Raw genomic sequence first — 20935 nt, 5'->3', positions numbered from 1 at the left:
TATGGACATGAGCATAAATGTTATGTAGGCATGGCAACAATCCAGAGAAGGCGGTATTATATAAATTAATTAAAAAGGCCATGTTGGAGTTGTTGATGTTTGATGTTGATGTTTGATGTTTAAATGCATTTCATGGTTACGAATATCAAAATAATCATGGAAAGGATAAAGACGAATTGTTTCATCCACAGGTTACGGTTGATGTCCTGTCTCCCGCTGTAAACGCCTTCTTGTGCAGCCTTTTGCTTTTCTATTGCAAAAACCAAACTCTCCACTGAAACCCACTGGCCTCCGTCCTCACCCTGGAACCAGATGGCCAGCGCGTTGCTTCCCCTGGGGGAGACTTACACAGCCATTATGTTTGGCCTCTGAAGGCCAGTCGTCTTGGATCCATAAACACACAGCTTGGCTCAAACCTGCACCACACGCTGTTGCCATGTTTGACCTCAGCAGATTCCGCGAGTCATGTCTGGGTGGAAAAAAGACAAATCTATATTGCTTTTTTTTGGGGGGGGGGGCAGCTTAGAGAGGTTTATTTCTGTTTATGTCACACAGGATGTCCCACACACTAGTCCCCAGTCAGAGAATGGTGTGAACTTATTAAACTGGTTTTCAGCACGTCCCTAATGATGCATTGTAACAATGTCTTTCAGCTGCTTTGTGAGTGAGGCATGCAGCGCCTGTGACGAGCTTTCCAGCCTGTTGGCGATGTCTGCTGCTGCACGAAGCATGTCTTCAAAAGCCAGGGACTCCTCTCTGATTCTGCTCCGGAAGACAAGCGGTGCAGGTCACCAGGTGGAGTGGAGGAGAAAGGAAACACGTGGAGAGTAAGTAAAATAACAGCTGAACTACATTATTAAGGCAGGAAACACTGTATAAGTGATAGAATGATAAAGGGTTATGATTTTTAAAGCATATTTACTCTGTGTCCAGTAAACATGCCGTTCAGCTAAAACCTGAACTCTAATATGTGTAACATCTGCAAATGAATTTGTCTGCTTTGGATGTATCAGACATTTTTAAAGGGCACGCTGCATATCACAAATGAAAAAAAAAAAGATCCAGATTTATTAATCTGCGCAGCCGAAATGTCAGCGAGAGCTGTAAACGTGACTTTTACAGTTTCCCAGAGACCAATGGGAGTCCTTTAGTCGGCTTGTTTTTCATCAATTATGTACTCACTTCTGTTTCCCAACAAGTGCGTCTGACACGTCTCCCTCCAGCTGCTTCTCTAGATCTTCCTCAGCTTTCTGCACCACCTCACTGCAGCTCTTGAGTTCATCTTGAATTCCAATTAGATTTTCCTTAATCACGTCTTTATAGCTCAGATCCTCCAGCTCTGCCCCCACAAACTGCTCCAGGTTCTCCATCACTGCCTTGTTTCCATGATGGATGGTGTGCAGATAGGCCAGCTCCTCTCTCTGGGCCTTTAGCCGGCGAGCTAAGGCGCTGTTAGTGCTGAAGTGGACGGAGCACTTGTCTGGATGGTTTTCATAGTGCAGCACAGCGGCCGGCGATGCGATCCAGTCACGGTTGTTTCTCATCCTTTCAGGTTCATCGCCAATCGCCTGGGTCGTTGTGTCATTGTTGGCCGCGATCTCGGGGGAAATGCCAAATCCAGAGCCCCAGTCCCCGTCTCCACTTTGGCACAGCGTCGGGGTTGCTATAGATACCCACACCAAGATGAAGGCCATCCACCACCAGCGCCACATGGTAACCTGAAAACAAAAGGTGAGTGGCTGGGTTTAACTTCAGTCAGCATTTAATCATCACACCAGCTGCAGTCTATTTAGTGCCGTATGTAAAAGATGCATGAAACTAGAAACATTAAATGTTTATTGTTACCTGTTTGTATGTATTGGAAGCACAGTATAAAAGGTAAAAAGGCTATGCTCAAATTATAGAAATCTATATTTAAAAACATCTCTAAATGTATTTCTCTGCAGATCATCCCCTGTTTCCTCTCTCATCAGTAAATCGCTTAAATTTTCATCCCAGATTCAGCTGTAAATCCAAACAACCGTAGCCTAGATTGTTTATTAAATGTATTAATATAAATTTGCTTAGTGAAAATACTTTTCTCCATTTCGATAGTTCACACAAACAGCATGGATGTTATTATGCCATGAAGTATCCTGTTGGTTTAAAAGGCTAAACTCGTGACCTTTAGACATTTATTCTATGCATTTTCTAGTTGTCATTTGTCCTCGTGCTGCACATTTCAGTAATAGAAACGGCTTCTATTTAATCTTTAATAGTGTAGAGGTTCACAAATGTGACACCCTGAATGTCAGGCTGCATATGTTAGCAGCAGGCGCATCACACCAACACGCACATTTCACTTTACTTGTGTTTTCTTATATGTTTTGGAAGCCTTAATAATGCACCACTGATACCACATAACATTTTAAAATAAAAGGTTAGACTAAATATTACATTGATTATTTACTACCAGAGCTTCTACATGACACTTACCATGAGCCTACTGTATTGGTACCACTGCGCTGATGCTACTGTACAGACTAGTGAACACCTAATGCTCCGTGGTTGGGCCACAGCTCAGTGGATGCACGAGTTGTGTCAGACCCTCTGCAGCGGTGTTTACTTTGCTTTGTTAACTTCTCCGGGGGTCTTTCATTTGTTCACCCGTCACCCTAAAGTGAAACCAGTTGATTGAGTTGAACTTTTTGTTGAGAAACCGTCTGAACACCAAGTTACGCGTGCTGCTTAAATGAACACCGTAAAATTGTCTGTTTATTATATAATGTTGTTGTGTGGCCCGAACCCATAAAAGCCTCAACTGTTCTACCTCCCTCCCCCCGTTCCTGGACCCTTAGATGGTGACCTCACATATGTTCCAGCAGCTGTAAGACGAGTAGTAAACAGAAACCAGCAGAGACGCAGCCCTTGCCTCACGACACCGGGGTAATAAAGCGCTCGGTTCTTTTAATTGACGTGTGCATTGTAACGGATGAGCTGATATCACCCAGCGAAATAAAAGACATTTAATGAGTTTCATCTGAGGCGAGGCGTGTCGTTATGAGAATTTGCATTAGATTTGTATCTGTAAACATCTCATACTTTATGAATAGGGTTTAATATTCAGGCAGTTTATAAAATACTGGGGAACAAACGCTGTATACTACACAGTATTATATAGTAATGTGCATTATCTTAACATCTCAGTCTTAGAGATGCAACACAGCTTGTCCAGAACTTGTCCATTACTCTGTACTTTTACTGCCCTTGTATGGATTTTAGTAAATCAAACACTTAATGTGCGATAAAATCTCCAGACTAATGACAGAAAACAGCCGAATGGAAATGCAGTTCATCTTGAAATATAACTTTATTGTCTCACTGTTTCATTACAGCAGCAGTAAAAGTCACAAGCGAAGGCTGTTGCCGTTAATTCATTCTCTTAAAGCCCGTTCTCTTAAAGAAGCAGGGTTGCACGGCACAGATTGGCAGGAGCAGTTGCCTTTGTCATTGGAGTGAACTGGGCAATTTCCACACTGGCATCTTACAGTTAAGTAGAAACCGTGTTTGTGTGAGGCTTTTTGTGGCCTGGAGCGACTTCTTTTGCCTTCAGTCTGACAATAGTTTCATTGTGAAGTGGTTTAAACTCATAGAACTGATACAATTCGTAAATGTCTTTAACATCCAGACCTTAAGTAGTTCAAACCTAAAAAATATGTAATCTACAAGCATTCAAATAATCCATTCAGAAGCTGGAGTACAAGTATATTCAGGGACAAAAAATACTTGACTTTACATGTAATTAATGAAACATGTCATGGTTACATTTAATATTTGGTTACATTTATAGTGATGTAATGACTGGCTATGTAAGGAAAATATAAATTCTGTGAAGTCATTTCATACATTCCTAATTAACTTTTCTACTTTTACCAGTGGGACTTCCCAAGTTCTGCACAATGTAAGGCCACCAAGTTTATCAATCCAGTTCCCAAACCGAACTTACCTAGCTTCAAAAACCTTCCCAGTTGGATTCTGCTGCTTCGACTCCAAAGCTTCAGGGCTACTGTTCGCAAGCGCCGAGGACAAATGCTCGGTTTCCTTCTTCATGTCAGGGGAAAAAATGCAGACACATGCACACACAATTAGGGTTTGGCTGGAGAGTGTGGTCGTCAGTATGCCCCTGTCTGCTGCTGGGAGGGGATGGAAGGGGAGGGGATGTTTGTAAAAAAAGCAGAAACTGAATGATTTCTTTCTTTGCAATGGAAAGAGGGGCTGGGAAAGGAAGGGGAAGGGGGGTGTAATCTACTTCACATCTGCAGGCTCTGGTGGGGGACAGGGGAAACTAGGTTTCCTTTATATAGGGGGAAGTGTCTTTTGCTTTCCTTAGTATATTGGAAATGTGCTACTGACTTGCGTTGTAGGCCCTATATGTGCTATCAAGGCTTTAACACCCAGACAGATTATCAAGGATTATCAAAGAACTAGGATGAATCTGTTGGATGACTTGCAGGGTTATCAACGCTCTAATGTAATTAAAACACACAACGTGGAGTTCTCTCCCCGTTTCTGTCTTGGCTAAATGCGCTTTATAGGCAGCGCCACCTCCACAGAGAGTATTCCAACACCAGGTGCAGATAACAGGCAGGTGGGTTTACCGTCAGGGAAACAAATCTGCTCTTAATCAAACCCAGAACAGCAACCAGTAATTCTGATGGCTTGTGGTCGGAGTGATTAATGAGTGGGAGCTGCATTTTAAAAGTGTATGGATAAGATTTATGACTTTATCGACCTATAATTGGTAACCAAGACGTCACATTGACAAACCATGTGCACAGTTTATCTCATTTAGGGGGAGGATTGTGCACATTTTGTGTCACGAATGATCAGATATTTGATGCAGGGAGGATCCAATGCAGTGTCAGTGATGTGCTTAAGTAGCATATTTTTATTTAGTTTTCATGGCTTGGGCCTTGAATTCCTGTAGATAATGATCTCGGCTGTACAACTGTGCTGATGTGCTTGACACATTGTGGCAAATGTAGTGTTTTACATAAATAAATAAGCAGGAAGTGAATAGTTATTATGAAAACCTTGATGTGATAACAAAATAATCCCAACCAAACATTCCGTAACTTTTATGATGACTTTTATGCTAGTTACATATGTAGCTAGTAATAATACTGTTTATCTGTGCTTACAGGTTCAATAGCTGTTAAAGTCATCCCAAATAAATTCAGCTCAATGAGTTTCACTGTAATCACTGAACGCATCTTAATAAATACACAAATTAGACCATGACCACGAATATATTGACCAAAAAACTATTTCGGCGCTTCCTAATTGACCAACACCTCGTTATTGAGCGAGGCCAAGGACCCGGTGCTCTCTGCAGCCACTTATCCACCGCAGTGCACAAGCAGCGAGTGCCACAGTGTGCTGGAGCTGATAAACTTTGCTAATCCACTCTGGGACCCGACTACAGTCCGGGCTTTTCTTGGTGCTCAGAACCAGCTTGCTCTGCCACTTTATTCATGCTGCTTTTAACGGCGCAGATTCGGGAGCTTAGGGAGTTACAAGCAGGGATTTGCGATAACGTTTAAACTCCATAACGCGACAAACTGCGCACAACAGTTAAAGACGCTGTAAAATGTTGCTGGTGGACAAACTGTCTTTCTTAGAAGTCTGAGACTGCAGGACGAGCTAAAAAAAAACAAAACTACAGATTCACTAGCAACGTTGTGCTGTACAAGTCAGCAGACACACACAGCACAGTACAGTGGGCCGTGTCCTGAATCAGCAGCAATAAGTCCAAATGTACATGCATTCATTGTTTTACAGTAGCTCAGTACTGTAAATAGTAATTGAATCCAGCCTAGATGTGGACAGCGAGCAACTGTGTCCTCTTTCTCCGAGGATTGTTGTTCCTTTTTTTGTTTTGCCTCTTGTCGTCCTTCTTGTCAGACCTTTGTTAGACAGACTCTGTCCAGGCCCCGACGCTGTGTGGTTTTAATGTGGATGCTTCACATATTAAAAATCTAATTATACAGTACATTTCAGTTTTGACTGCCTCGCTTCGATTAAATTTTGCAGGGCACTCACCAGGAAGTCATAAAATAAGCACACAGACCTGAGGCACATATGAATAAACAAAACTTCTGCATTGACAGTATCGCTGAGATGTTTTGTAATTATCGGACAAATGTAGATCACTGCTTAAATCAGAAGGACTCTGAGTGTACTGTACTGAACCCAACCTTTAGTGACGGTGCAGTGAGTGGGCACTCATGTCTCATGTCTGGGATATGTTGTGTGTTTTAAAACAAATGCCACCCTTCTAATATATTAGAAACCCAGACCTCCATCCAGGCCTCATTATATAAATCAACCAGCAGGATATGTAACAGCCTCAGGACATTTTGAACTGATCAATTAGACTCACACTGATTTGGACCAATGGAAACACAAGCGCACTGTCCTGCACGTACTGCCCAAAAGTTGTGTTTCACATCCCAGTTTTATCAGCTCATGTTTAGTGTAATTAAATATCCGTAGACAAATGTAAGATACGTGGTTAGTCAGAATTCAATCAGCCAAATGTAATTTGGTTTGTGTGTTTCCTGGAGACCATGAGGTCAGAATAGAGGACGACATAATGGCTGTCACTGCTTGGCTGCATCCTCTCACAACCTCACTTCTCAGAAAGGCTCCAAAACAAATGGAACGATGGATCCAAACATCACATGACGGTAACACGCCCCAAATACACCATGTGGGGAAATCCATAGTTAGAACATTTGTTCATGTCCTTTTGTTTGAGTTTTCACATTTTTTCATGAGAGACTATTTAAGTGGTCTCTGTGGTCTCCAGTGTTCCTCATCAGATTCCTGTCACTGCACTTTCAGTCCCCAGTCTCGGTTTGTGGTTTTTTTTATTTTCGTGGCATTAGCAGAAGAAAAATCTTCAAGAAGCTTTGATCTGTAGTAATTATATATATCTAATTTAATCCATTTCAGTGTTTTGTTCATAGTCCTCTGACATGTAAAAGTTACTAGCGTCACCTTGACTGTCCGTGGGTTTTGTCCTGACAAGTTGTGAACCAACTTGGACACATGCTTCAGGTGATTGTCATGCTGCAGACCCAGCAGAAACCTAAAGCCCTGCATAATGTTGCTTCATTATCCCATGCAGTGCAACGAGGCTTCCTGTGACTGAAGCACCCAAACAGCCGTCTGACATTATCCTCCCACTTCCACGTCTAAGGCCGATCATGCATTGCACATTAATTAACCGTCTCCGTGTGACAGGATGTTCTGAAACCAGTGAAATAAAGAAACACAAGCCTGAGATATCAGTATCACTTTGTATTGCTGTTTAGTTCACACTCAGTGTCTGATGTCCTGAGTCCTTCATTTGTTTGATGTAATTATGGCCCCTGGCAACTTTTAAAGAAAGCAGGTGTCAAAGCGGGGCTGGAAATAACTATAAAGAACAATATTTTGAAAGCCTCTGTGTTCATTTGCTACGGTCAGACCGAACAATTTTCAAACCGCCACAGCAATCTTTAAAGTTTTTCCACATCTTTTCCTCTTTTTTTAAAGTTTCCTGCCATCTTGTACAAACTGATCCCTGTTTCTGACTAGAATTGCTCAACCTCCTTTTTTACTTCTTTGCCTTTTCTTGCAAATACCTGTGAAGTTAAGATTGCTGTTAAATGATAAGAAGCCTTTAGGCAAAAACGTACTTAATATAGCAAATAAAGCTAAGCCTGTTATAGGCTGTTTGATCAAGGTCAGAGATAATGATCTTTTGTGGGATTGTACCTTTTAATCTTTTTCATGCGTCTGCTGCAGTTTAATGTTAATACATAGGAGTTGAAAAGCTGCACTGTGTAGTGGACACGTGAATTTGATCTAGGGAAAAAAAAAGTAGAATATATCTCAAATATGCTTAGAAGAGAAGAAGTGAAGACCAAACATAGGTAACTAAAAAGAAGATTAACATAATGTGTGTTCATAATCTTTTGGTCATAACTTCTCATCTGCTCCATCTCGTCTGTATCCACTGCATCACCTGTCCCTCTGTGCCTCTCTGGGAGGTGATGGAAGGAGGTCAGCAGGGGGAAAGTGAAAATTAGGACCCCAGCTGGGTCCCCATCCAAGCACGAACTCTTAATCAATACTAGCCAGCCAAAAGAGGCATGTCAGGAGCAGAGAGGGTCAGGGTCACAAATATCAGGCCACTCTTATGTGCCAAATTGAATCCTATGGCTCGGAGGGTCTTTGGGTGCTGACCTATCACAGGACGGCTAGAAGGAATCTATCTTAGTCTGATATTGCTATAGCATGAAGAAATCTCACATTTATTTTGTTCTCTTTTCTATCAACATCCAAAAGTCACAAGTGGCGCAGATCTAAACAGACCTAACGTAAATAATCTCCTCCGGATGCTTGTCATGCAGGTACATGGCTGTGCTACCTGCCATTGGCATTCAGATCACACCGCATGCCAATGCCAAATGCACTCACGATGGCTCTAAGGGAATCAGGCTGTCCTTCAGGCTCTCATCTAGCCTGCCTTAATAATGGGTTTTCCACACATAACATACACACTCACTGAGTATTAATGTGGGAGAATAATATTTCCGGAAAAAAGGGGGCACTCGAGTCCCAAATTGAATTTACAACGTTACATTGGGTTTAAAAAGGGAGCTGTGGCACGTGTAATGGCCAGGAAATAATAGTCTGCTTGACTGAGCAGCCAAGGACCAGGCAGGGGATTAAACGAGGTGCTGCTCTGGGTTTACCATAAACTGCTGGTGTTACTAGAGGTTACACACGTCTTAGCGGAGCTGTGCAGTGGATGGACACTTCAGGAGCTGCATTAACATCCAGGAGCTCCCGATATTCTCACGTTTTGGCTTCTTGTTGTCGCATCATCGTCTTCTCCACACACACTCATTACTGATAGAATATTTCACCACATTTGACACTGTTTGAATTTGTTCAGCGATCACATTAGCACATGGACATTACCTGTCCACAAAGCTCTCTCTCAACCATCACACAACTGTGTTGTGTACAATTATGCATTGCATTTTAATGGGACAGTCGATCTCTAAAGGTAAAAGGAGGCGATTCCATAATTGGTGAATGTGAAATGAATCAACATACATAATATTGTTGAATAAAAAAAGTGCAAAAAGCACAGTATTTTTTATGCTTTAACTTTTAATACAATATTTAGTTGTCTTGCATTTTTTATGCTTAGAATCATAAATGTTGTAAACTGTGCAGATGGACTAATAGTAAACACGTCCACCGGCTCTTTGTTTGGGTGGAAAACAGTCGAGTTATTATGTTGTTTAATAGGAGTTTAAAGGTGAAAAACAGACCTCACGTTTATCAGCCTATAGTTGGTTTATAGACACAGAGATAAATGTAATCTAGATGATGTAACCTTTGGCCACTTTACAGCCTACAGTATTTCTGGACATCACTGCCACCATCAGTACAAGTCACGTCTGCACCATTTGTTGCAGTAAACGTACCATAAATTAATGAGCAAGAAGAGTGAAATACAGTGTTTAATTTATTTTTAATAGCTTCTGTTTGAATGAGCAGCATCACACCGCCACCTTCACCAGTCTTTATAATCTCAAGGTTACCTTCAAACTTTAGGCTTGTTTTGCATTTTAAGTCCCAGCAGCCATAAGCTTCTGTGTGTATACAGTATTATCATAATAATACATCGTTAAAACCCATGTCCTCTGCTGCTATACGTAAACAAGCTAACTTTGTGAGAAGGATATCAAAGTATAAACCTGCCTAATGACAGCAGACAGGAGCAGCCTCTTCAAGGGATTTCAATCTGACAGCCAATACTGAAGATTTGTCTTTGTGTCTGTCAGTCTTCACTGAGAAATAAGTGTCAGAAGAAGCTTTTTACAAGTGCATATCCAAGATTTAACAGCTCCTGACTTGCAGTAGCCGCGTGTTTCTCCTTCACACCCTTATCTGCTGATCACGGTTACACAAGGCGTTTCACAAACATCCCATCTGTCCTGGGTCAAGGGCTCAGTCCGGGACAATGCTGTCTCGTTCCTCTCATATTACTGATCCTAGCTTCAAAACAAGCTGATGGCATGGCTTTAGTCAGGGTCAAACACTGCCGTCCATCTCTATAGATCAAATTCCCTAGTTGCCTGCAGAGATGTATGATTTAGTCCTCTTTATGGCTCAGAGCTGGTGGACCGTACTTTGTGTGATATTGTGTGTCGCAAATTGCGGCTCGACTTCTAATACCAGGAAGATGGAGGTTGTGGAACTGCTGAGCTCCGTTTTCATGGATAATAAGGGCCAATAAGAGGCAAGTCATTGTATAAGGCCTCTGTGTTTCCCTTTGTATAGCAGCTGAGAGATAATAAGCAGAGTTTTGGTTATTGCCTGCACCTCCTGTTTACGTTCCCCAAACTAAATGATTATAGCCACTATAGCTCCTGCTCTGTGCTTTGCGCCTGGTATCCGCTCCTGTATTGCACTGATTATTGGGACCGAGGCTTCTCACAGGCTTTAATGTGGTAAATGGCACAATTTGCTAAAGTTTACCACTATGGAAATGATTTCCATTGTCTTAAACTCCACACATCAGTCCTTTTTAAGAGTTGACACCTACAGTACAGTAGATGCATTACATTAATAAATCATTTCTAAATTATTGATAAATCAATAATTGATTGGTTGTGAAATGATAATACTTTCAAATATGGGAACAAGGCAGCATACTGTATGTAGATGCTCTATTGTAAACCATTGATAGGTAAATTTGTCCATATTTCTGGCAGCAGTTGCTTAAAGTCACGGCTGAATGGCATGAAACCTGGCAAAGTGGCCGTTCTTTGTTCCAGTGTCATTTTCGCTTTGCAAATATTTTCTCTTTGCTTTGAGCCCCAGCTCACAGAAAAACGATCCAATTATGCAAATACGTCTCAAGCTTATTAATTTTAAAGGGTATAAACCGTGGTTGTTTCTAGATTGTCAAGTCCAAGGACGGTATACGGGTAGGAGGACCGTAAGCCTGTTGGCAGTTTGAAAACAACCTGTTTTTTAATTTGTGATGGATTAATCTGAGGAACACGCATCTTCCTGTTCTCCCTTAATCTCTGCTCATTCCACTCATTTTTAGCGCAGTCAAATGCACATGGCTGATAATGACAGCAGGTAAACAGGCGAGTGAAGCTCTCTGCTGAAAAGACAAATTTTACATTTTACCCCTTTTAGGAGATGAGAGATTAAAACTGAAAAGTTTAGTGCCACAGTTGTATTATTAATGTTTTCACAGTGAATATGAGCTCAAACAGAAAACAGCTTAATGTCGTTGGGGGTTCACTCTGGAGCACTGTGCAATTGCCTAATTCATTCTCATCACAGTAAGTGAAAGTGAGTCTCTTAAAGGGAAAGTCAATTAAGGAATCAAGGGTGATTTATTGTTTGCTACAAAACATTTTCTGCTTCCCCATTGACACCAATGTTACAGCGTGTTTTAATTAAGTCCAGAGGTTTTATTAGTGCTCATGCAGCATTCTAGTCCCAGCCCTCACTGAAACCAGCCCATGACACCACAAACACAGATTTATAATGCCAACGTTAATCAGAATAGAAAACCTTTGAATCTATTCAATTCTGGCAAAGAAATAATCTTGGCAACAATTAAATGTGCTTCAGGTAACAAGTTTTATTTTCATTACATTAACCTCTTGGCCAAAGTCCTGTGACGCCAGCGCTACTTAAACCTTAAAGATTACAAAGCAGAACAAACGCATTTGGTGACAATTAGTTAAAATTCATGGACCGTTGTAAAGTCGATGTGCAGTATGCTTAAGATGGTTGAGGCTTGTTTAATTCCCACTGAACCAAACCCCAGTCTCTACTGTACCGTAGTTTACACAGCACCTGTACAGAATCACACAGATATTACTTATAGAGAAATTATTGCTTGCTAAATAATTAAATATTCTATTAGACCTCAGACTCCAAATAACAAACGGCAGTTATTTTAAACCTGATTAATTTCAAGCTGTCACGTGTTTCCATGCTCCTGTAGCGTGACAAATTGACCTATTAGGTGCTAATGAGACCTAGATTGAGGTGATAGGAAGCAGTGACGTATTGTTCCACTGTGAGGAGAAACAGCAGACGGACTAATCATGTTTTTAGCCTTTATGTCTTGCTTTCAACTGAGAGTTCTGATACTCTGAAGTGTTCAGCATCTATAGAGTTTGTTTCCTAACATCATCGTGTTGACAAGCCCAAGAGATCAGTTACAATGGCAAACCAAAGCACTCATACTGCTTTTCTTTCCGTTCCCTACAGACATTTGGACTTGTCGGCTCTCAAATCACAATTTATTGGTTTAATCCACTTTTTTAGTGACGATTTATCCAGACAGCTCCATTTAAAACGCCACTGATGCACCATCGGCAAGTGTAACTCACTCAGGCAAAAAGGAGTTCAGTGTCCAGTCAACAAATTTTGCTAATTCATTATCTATACCAAGTTTAAACCTCTGGTTTATGTTTATGTACTAATTGAACTCCTCCAAATTTCAGCTGAGCTTTGTTTAGATGGTAAACACAGAATACATAGTGTTAGACATCAATGCTTCAAGGTCAGTGTTGCCATGTTGGCCAGCGTTGGCACAAAGCACAAAGCTGCTCACATCACGCCACACTCAACAAGTCCATAGATAATAGCTATAAAGGCTTTATAGTTGAAACATTTTTCTGAGACATTTATTTGACCTTTTTACTTCACATTTGGTTTTGCTCTAACAACATGACTCTGAACTCTCAAAAGGATCCTTCCTGTTACAGTCCCTCTGCCAAATGAGCCTATTTAGAAATATTCCTGCTGCTGAGGTGCTGCAGCTGTGCTGTGTGGCAGAGTGGTGTTCCCTCAATGAATCTGCCTGCAGGAATTCATTATATTGAAAGCAAGCGTGGCAAAGACCATGGCCAGGTGGTGTGGGTAATTTCACATTTCTCCTGTGCCCTATGAGTGAATACGCCACTTTGTATTACCCTTCTGTAGTGGAGGAGCACACTGGTGCAACCTGTCCAACTGTCAGTATATGTGAAATGAGCCGGCGTTGATGGCCACCTGATTAAATGAGGAGCTGTGAAGTGTGCCGCACTGGTCTGTCTGTCCTCTCAGACAGGAACCTGATGCCTGACACAGCCTTGGTCAGTTATACAAAGTTCTGAGAACACTGACAAACACAGTAGTTGGTCGTACTGTACACTTGAACAGCAACCAGTGCAGAGGGACAGACTAGTCCACTAGCCACTAAACGGCCCCTTTGGGATAAATGTGACGTCTCCATCTTTCAAGCCACTGCTTTTTCCTTCCCTGAGTTCCTTTCATAAGCTGTTGTACAAATACGCACACAGTCTTCTCTCTGATGTGAAGCTGCCGCCGCCAAAGCCTCAACACTGCTCCGTTCCATTGTTTACAGTGGCGCAGCAGAGTGATTGTTTTAATCAGTTGTGATAAACACTCTCGATGCTGGCCTTCAAGGAAGAGATTAAAGGACGATCCGTTCCAGCTCACATGGCTTATTATGAATGGGGATCCAATTTCAGTTCTGATAAGATGCATTATTTATACTGTCTCGTTTACACAAACATCATTAGAAAGTCTGTGTGTTGCACCTTGTACACCAGCAGGGTTTGTTTTGTGGGATGGTGCAATAGATGTAAATGTTCCCTTGACTGTTTTTTTTATTAGTTTGCAGCTGATTTATCTTCAGCTGATGCAGAAAATGTGTTAACGCCACACGCGTCTGGGGGAATGAAGGCTTAAGAAACACTGGAATAACTTTGCTAGCTACAAAAAGTCAATCTTAAAAATCCAGGATGTGATGCAGCAGAGTGCAGTTAGTGATAAGGAGGTAATGATGTGGTGAAAAAAAGTTTAAAATTAATTTAAAAACACCTAATGTGTCCATGTTTCTTATAATAGTCAATCTCAAACTGGCCTCAAGCCGCGGAGGAGGAGAACGGCGAGCTGCGTTTCTCATTAGTAGGTGTCTTTTTCACGGTCGCCAGATATGTAAATAACAAATGGAGTTTTGGGGGAAATAATAACAATCAGCATTTATTTTGGTGTCATGTTTCAGTTTGCCACTGCACCATGGTGTAATGTGCCCGAACGCAAATGAAAAATGCTTAAGGGCTGCCAAGGGTCACAATCTCATCAGCTGCATATTAACAAGATTGTATTATTCTGCATCTTAAATACTTGGAAAAAATGTGGACTAAAAACTAGGACATAAATGTGTGTACCGGTAATTAATTTTACTAAGTAGCCACACAGAACAGGCGATGATACTAAAACATAGAGTTCGTCCATCTTGATTTCCGATATACGTACAAACGGGAGCCTTTCGATTAGTGTGCCGCCTCCGTGCCCTTTGAAGACATTAGGTCGCCGGTTCTGGGCTGATCAATAGGCAGAGATCAGTGGAAGGAAAAAGTAGCAGTTATAATTAACCCCATATGACAAGCGACCATGTGGTGAATGAAATTTATAGTGATTGGATCTTCTGCAAAGCATGACTCTGGCGAGGTGCTGTCACAGGAGTGACATTAATTATGTGTTGGATGTGTGTATAGGTCTGTTTAGTGAGTCATTAGCGTATATTAAACACAGGGAAACTGTTGGTGTGAGCTCAGTGACATTTTAAAACCAAACTTGGCTTTGTAAGTAGTTTATGTTAGTGCGTCTTATATTTCACTGTGATATTTATTATTATAAAGCCCTCAAATGAAATGAAAAACTTTATGTTCAGTGTGTTCACATCTGTCTGCCAACAATCACACTTTCATTTGGCTTAAAACCATTGGTACAAATGACCAACATCTATAACTACTTCTTTCTGCGCCGGATCTTTTATTGCAGTTATTAATTATCAAAGTCGTCTCAGTGAAACAGAGATGGTTTAAAACTGGGAAGTGTGTTCTCTTGTCTGCGTTTAATGTTTGTGGCTCTAGTCAACTCTTCAGGCCCTATTCTGCAGCGCCATTTGTCAGACATGAAGGTTCTAATAGCTTTTACCAACCGGCCTTCTCTCTTAAATGACCGGACGCTAGCGTGCGCGCATACATCTCCAGCCCTGATCAATAACTGATTTGTTTTGCTTCTCGAACAAGGACGAGATGTCAGCAGATGTTTACTTGCCAAAAACCATCCGTCAAATTAAAATCACCGCACTGTTGTGATCGCAAAGGACACGTGCGCTTATACTGTATGCTCCTATAATAAAGGCCATCTGTGAGCACCGCCGGACACAGCGAGAGGTCGAGCGGCGGAAACGTTGAGTCATTCTTGTTGCTTTGTGTAATTAGTGTATGATGACCAGACTTTGTGTGTCTTCTTTGTGTCCATGACATCAGCAACACATGTTCCTTTTTGTCATACAATCAAAACATGCAGCACATTCTTTTTATTCTCTTAGAGAGACTAAGAGAGCTTCTACAAAATAAGTGCATAATGCCACACCTGTAAATGTCTGAGTCACTGCATCATAAATCTCTGAACTTCAGAGGCGAGGAGGAGGATGAGGCACTATCTCATGAGTGACATGTCAATTATTCCTCCCTCCCACTTCCCCCCGTCTTCTATGTGGCTACTTGCCATAAACACCAGACGTAAACGGCTATCGCCGACATCTTGAGTCTAAGTCTGAATGCATTTTTTGGCAGCAGACAGACACATAATTGATGCACAGTCCACCTTTCCCCATCACCTGGGGCCAGGATTACTCTTGATCTGAATTATTCATCAAACCAGTTTGTAATCCTCATCACTTTAACTTTGAGGCTCGGGCCACAGTTGGATTAGACGACCTCGAGTCGCTCTGACCTCTTTTCATCTCCTGCTTCCCTCTGACACGCAGGCAGCTGTAATCACAATTAGAGGTAATCGCATCTTTATAACATGGGTGTAGGAGGCTGTCAATACTGGCAAGCCGCCGCCTCATCAAGGCAACATCACAGTCAGTCGGTAGTGACTCGTGTCAGAGCAGCCCACCTCATCAAAACGGCCCCCACCTGCAGTAATAGCAGTTTCCAAAACTGCTTCTGCTGCAGTTTGCAGCAGCTATGAGAGATGCTTGGCTGTCATTTTATGGAAGCCAAGTGCAAATTTTGTGACTTAATGTTTTATCTGCTTAACCTTGCCAAACAAAGCTTGTGACATTGACATGCTAGCCACTCAGTTATGACATAAACGTAATGATTGCTGACAAGAAGCTGTGGATTTTAAGCTCCTTTCTTGTCTTGTTGAATCAAGATCTATTGTTAGAGACAAAAGGAAACCCCTGACTTCTGTGTCAAAGAGTTCATTTCTTTATCTGTCACCCCAGGTGCAGCTGTTGGTTGGTACAGTATTGATCACCGATGTGACACTGTGCACGTCCTGTGGATGTGATATGACTTGATGCTTGAATAGGTGGATGAAGTTTAATAAATATGCTGATGACTGAATATTTTATCCCCAGACCCATTTCTGCTGAGACAGTAATCAATGGCTGAACCTGAGTCAGTCAGTATGTACAGTACAGTATGAGTCCTGAGTCATCGTACACAGATACTACAGACAACATTCACAGGGTTCTATCTTTTAAATTACAGGAACTTTCCTAGTGTTTATTTTTCAGCTTTTCCCCCTCAGAAACACTTAAGTTTGTACGGCCCCTGAGTGACAACAGGTAACGCTCCTTAGCTCCACAGCTGTCACTCTGAACAGATGAAAGAGTGTCCGGCCCAGTATCATCAATAGCCAGGCGCAGCTATAGTCATTATTAATGCAGGCTCAGGTCGGAGGCAGGAGTCGTCTGTATTCTCTAATGCTTTGTCCATCATCCCATCCAGCGTCTAATACACCGACACTACATGTGCAGCCTTGCCAGAGAAATGGATCATTTTCGAGGCAGCATCTTGTAAAACATTTGAATGTTCTGATTCTTTTTTTTATAGTAAACGTTGTAGCACATCCCTCCACTTTACACTCACACACATACAGTAGTAAGTGGCATCAGAAAATGGAACAGAGGATTCCAGGCTGAAAAGGTGGGAGTCGTGACCCGTCTCTCCACACAACACACAAACAACCCATCACATCAGTATTGCCAACGTGACATGTACAGAAAACCGCTGTTAATGCCCAAGGTCAGGCCTCACCCCTGAACCCCCTCCCCCCCCCCCCCCCCCCCCCCCACCACCACTAACTCTCCAAGTTAACACTTAATGCTTTACCCAGGGGCCAAGATTGAAGACCGAGCTGTCGTCATATTTCAGGAAAGTGCCATGAATGCTGATGGTCACGGTGGAGCTGCCCGTATTTTTGGTGCATCAAATAAACAACAAACGTCGCCGTTGTGCTGCGGCGCTGCACTTAGTGCCGACCCAGGCTGAGATAATGCATGTGAGGCAGCCTGTCCCGCAGCTGCGTGAATGGGAATCCGAGCTTTCAGAGAAAACACTGTCAGAGTTGGAGTCCTGTGACCTGTGCGTCTGAGGACATGCGCTGAGATAAATTAACAGCCTTGAGCCGCTGACAGCGGCCAGTCGTCATCTCCCAGCGTGAGGCTCATCCCTCTTCACATCTGTTTGATTGCGTGAAATGCTCCTCTGAATGTCAGCCGCTTATTCCGAGGGCTGTGCCCCGACGAAATTTACAGCCAACGGAAATAATTGCCATCGTAAATAGGTTCACCCTCACAGACACTAAACTGAGATCAGATGATCAATTCCTGCAGGAGAATTACAGGATAAATTAGGTTCCATGCATTCATGTTGCATCTGAGTAATCTGGGGTCAGCGTGTGTGTGGCACAGATGGGCATGGGCACCCATTAAATGGGTGGGGTTGGTCATTGTTTTAAATTATCCCAGTGATGTGCCAACATATTTCAGTTGACCTTGTCTCATTTTTGTCCAAGTAAAAATCTGTGAAACGTCCCAGTTCCCCGCTCCTCTTCTCCCCGTTTACTTGGTTCCTCCACCATCGATAGCTGCTATTGATTTATTGTTTTTCCCGTCTCTCCTCTCTTATAAGTCCACCGTGAAACCCACACTCACACAGGCAGACGCTGTGTTTAGGCGGCAGCCACCATGCTGAGTCACTTGACATGGCAATCTTTCTTGAAGTCTATCAGAGCTGCCGAGCTGACAGTGTCAAATCGGGGAAGAGGAAGTTCCTCAAGTGTTGCACTTCATCAGTCATATTACAAATGGGTTTACAGTTCGCTCTTTCTGCCTGTTGCTTAACAGTCGTTTAAACACTTGATCATCTTTATACCTGAAGGTGTGAATTCTGACTTTTGTTTCCTCCACTGCTACAGTATAAACACAAGCACAGGCTCCTGGACATGTGCAGCGTTTGTCAGTAATAATCCCTCCTGCTGTTTGCATAACGATGCTGTACATCACAGGAGAAACAACCTCTCGGTTCTCTGCTCCGACAGATGTTCAATACCGACATCCGCAGCAGTGACGGGAAGATAAAGCACTGGTTTAATGAATGGAGAGTGACGGTGGCGGTGATGCTCATGAAAAGTCTGCATTTACACAGAGGAGCTACATGTAGAAATGAACCGCTACCATGGGGATCCGTCAGCATTTACCACCCCCCATCTCCTGAACATACTGTATCTATGTATATCTGCACACCATAATCACTTAACTGTATTTTAATGCTGTAGTTTGTTATCATAAATACATTCATAATAAATAACACTCATATTTTTAGTACAGAATAAATGCATTTTGCAGATACAGCAGTTATGTCTAATTCGCACAGTCTAACATACTGTATAAGCAAATGAAATGGACTGGTTAGAGTGAGGGCATTTGTAAGCTGTCAGAATGAAATAGAAGCAGAATAATAGCGCAGTCAATAAGATGTGCTGAATTTCTAAGCGCTGTTCCAGCATAAAGTAACTTTTAATGGCACCTTTGTGATGAACAGTGAAGTAATTTTACAACTTTGTAGATTAAAGACAGATATTTAGTTGCCTACTTGATGAAGGAGGCAAAGGAAAATGCAGCTGTTACAGAATATTATTCCATTTGTGCAATTTATTAAGTCTGTTAATTGTGTTTGTGTATGTATACTTGGACTAGAAGATGAGAGAAATGGAACAATATATGAATCATTTTCTTCTAGCTACAGAACAATGTGCTACTCAAGCGTCACATCTTTGTGTCTACATGCACACAGTAAGTGGGAGAGGGATAAATCTGGCTCGCCGCATCATTTACATGCAGGGTTGCACTTGCAGCCTCCACACTTGTGTTGGTGGCTTCACTCCCATTCACTTTCCCAACTTGTTTGTACAATTTGAACCGTCCGTCTTTACGTTCCAGCAGACTTCCTGAAAGGAGAATAAATAAACGTATTCAAAGTGACAACCCGGTCGCCCGTCAGCGAGCGCGGCGCCTGTGCTCCGATTGAATCGGCGACTGGCAAATGAGACTGGCGCTCGATCCGCACAGGCCCCTGATTGGATGACAGATGGAACTAAGCCTTATTTTTCACCCACTTCTTCCACTGAAGCGGTTTCTTAACTTCTCGACCTGGTGCCTCAGAGAATCAGCACGTCTCCTCCCGTTTGCTCCCGTTTCTATTATATATTTAAATAGACCAAAAATAAAAAAAAACAGAACAAAAACCTTAACACATTATGATCATAATTAGAAGGACATATTGTAATATGCCATTTATATTCATGTATTCATTTGCAGCCTGTGTTCTGTGCAACATACTAGTAAAAATAGCCCGACCTTGGATTAGTTCACTCAGTTTAGTGTTTCTAAAGTGAATCTATCCATTGATCTCTGTGCTACTTGATGAATGCTGTAAGCTAATACATGTGTGTTGGAGGTCAATAACGACATTTGACTGAATGACTCTTTAATGGCGCAGACTTCACATTTATCTTCTGGTTCATTTGTTAAAAACTGGAGCAGAATTGATGGGCCTTGTTCCCGTTCTGCGCCGTAACAGCTGTGAACGGTGCTGCAGGTTAAGAATCACAGCTACTGTAGTTTATCATAACGGGAGAAATAACCGTGAGGAATTCTAGACGACTCTTGGAAAAAGACATTCGTAAGTCTTGATCTGTTTTCTACGTTAAGCTACCTTCACTAAATGCAATGTGAACTAAAACATTTGCCGATGAACATTCATAAATAATTAATTTCAAGGGGCAAATGGGAAGTGACATTCTTCTTATGTTCAAGTTTAGTTTTTTTTTATTATTTGTCAGCCTTAAAAGAACATATTACTCTCCCCACTTCAAAGCCACTAAGCTGTTGAATGAATATATTGCCAATTTTCCAAACAAATTGCAGTATGTGATATCGGGCTTCCCCTGAATTAGGTAATAACACCATGTGATGGAATTAGATTGCTACCCAGAGGATGATATAGCGTTTGCTGTTGATGAATGTAAATTGTTTTGCAATGCAAACGCGAAGCCTGCTGAGCTGTGAATAATCATGAAGTGCACCCTCATAAAATACACTTAAAGAAATTAATTCCGCTGCGCTGCTGTACTGTTAGGCAATATTTTGCCAACTGAATATATTGAGTATAATTTACTGTAGCATGTGTAGTAATTAGAGTCTCTGAGCAGCTCCTGTATGTTAATGTTAGAGTTGATTACTTGCTGTAGGAGACATCTGCGGATGCTGAACCCTCTGCATTCAACATGTTCAGGATGATCCTTTTAACTCATATGTCATTAGAGGCGGAGAGAAACTCTGTTATCGCCTTACGGGGGAAACAATGCAACTTCTGAAGGGTAGGATGTCTAAACGTGACTCACCCTCTCACCTGTTGATAGACACGGCATTCATGAGAGCTGACTGTCTCAGACTCTCCTTGATGCAAGT

At 42.0% G+C, this 20935-nt stretch overlaps 2 protein-coding genes across 2 annotated transcripts in view; one reads left to right on the top strand and one right to left on the bottom strand.

The window, feature by feature from the left end:
• Positions 1 to 510: 510 nt before the first annotated feature.
• si:ch211-142k18.1 (uncharacterized) lies at positions 511 to 1712 on the bottom strand. Its single transcript, XM_029141151.3, has 3 exons — positions 1183 to 1712; positions 600 to 762; positions 511 to 552 (listed from the first exon to the last, which is right to left on the bottom strand). Exons 1-2 carry the CDS (start codon positions 1710 to 1712, stop codon positions 624 to 626), a joined length of 669 nt encoding a protein of 222 aa, XP_028996984.1. The 3' UTR covers positions 511 to 552; positions 600 to 623.
• baalcb (BAALC binder of MAP3K1 and KLF4 b) overlaps positions 1595 to 20935 on the top strand; it is a 37094-nt gene continuing 17753 nt past the window's right edge. Inside the window, exon 1 of the mRNA XM_041069503.2 lies at positions 1595 to 1731. The gene's annotated coding sequence lies outside the window, so the exon portion shown is untranslated. The remainder of the gene's footprint in view (positions 1732 to 20935) is intronic.

Source organism: Betta splendens, chromosome 24, assembly GCF_900634795.4.
Source record: "Betta splendens chromosome 24, fBetSpl5.4, whole genome shotgun sequence".
NCBI lineage: Eukaryota > Metazoa > Chordata > Actinopteri > Anabantiformes > Osphronemidae > Betta > Betta splendens.
This window is presented reverse-complemented; position numbering and strand designations above follow the sequence as displayed.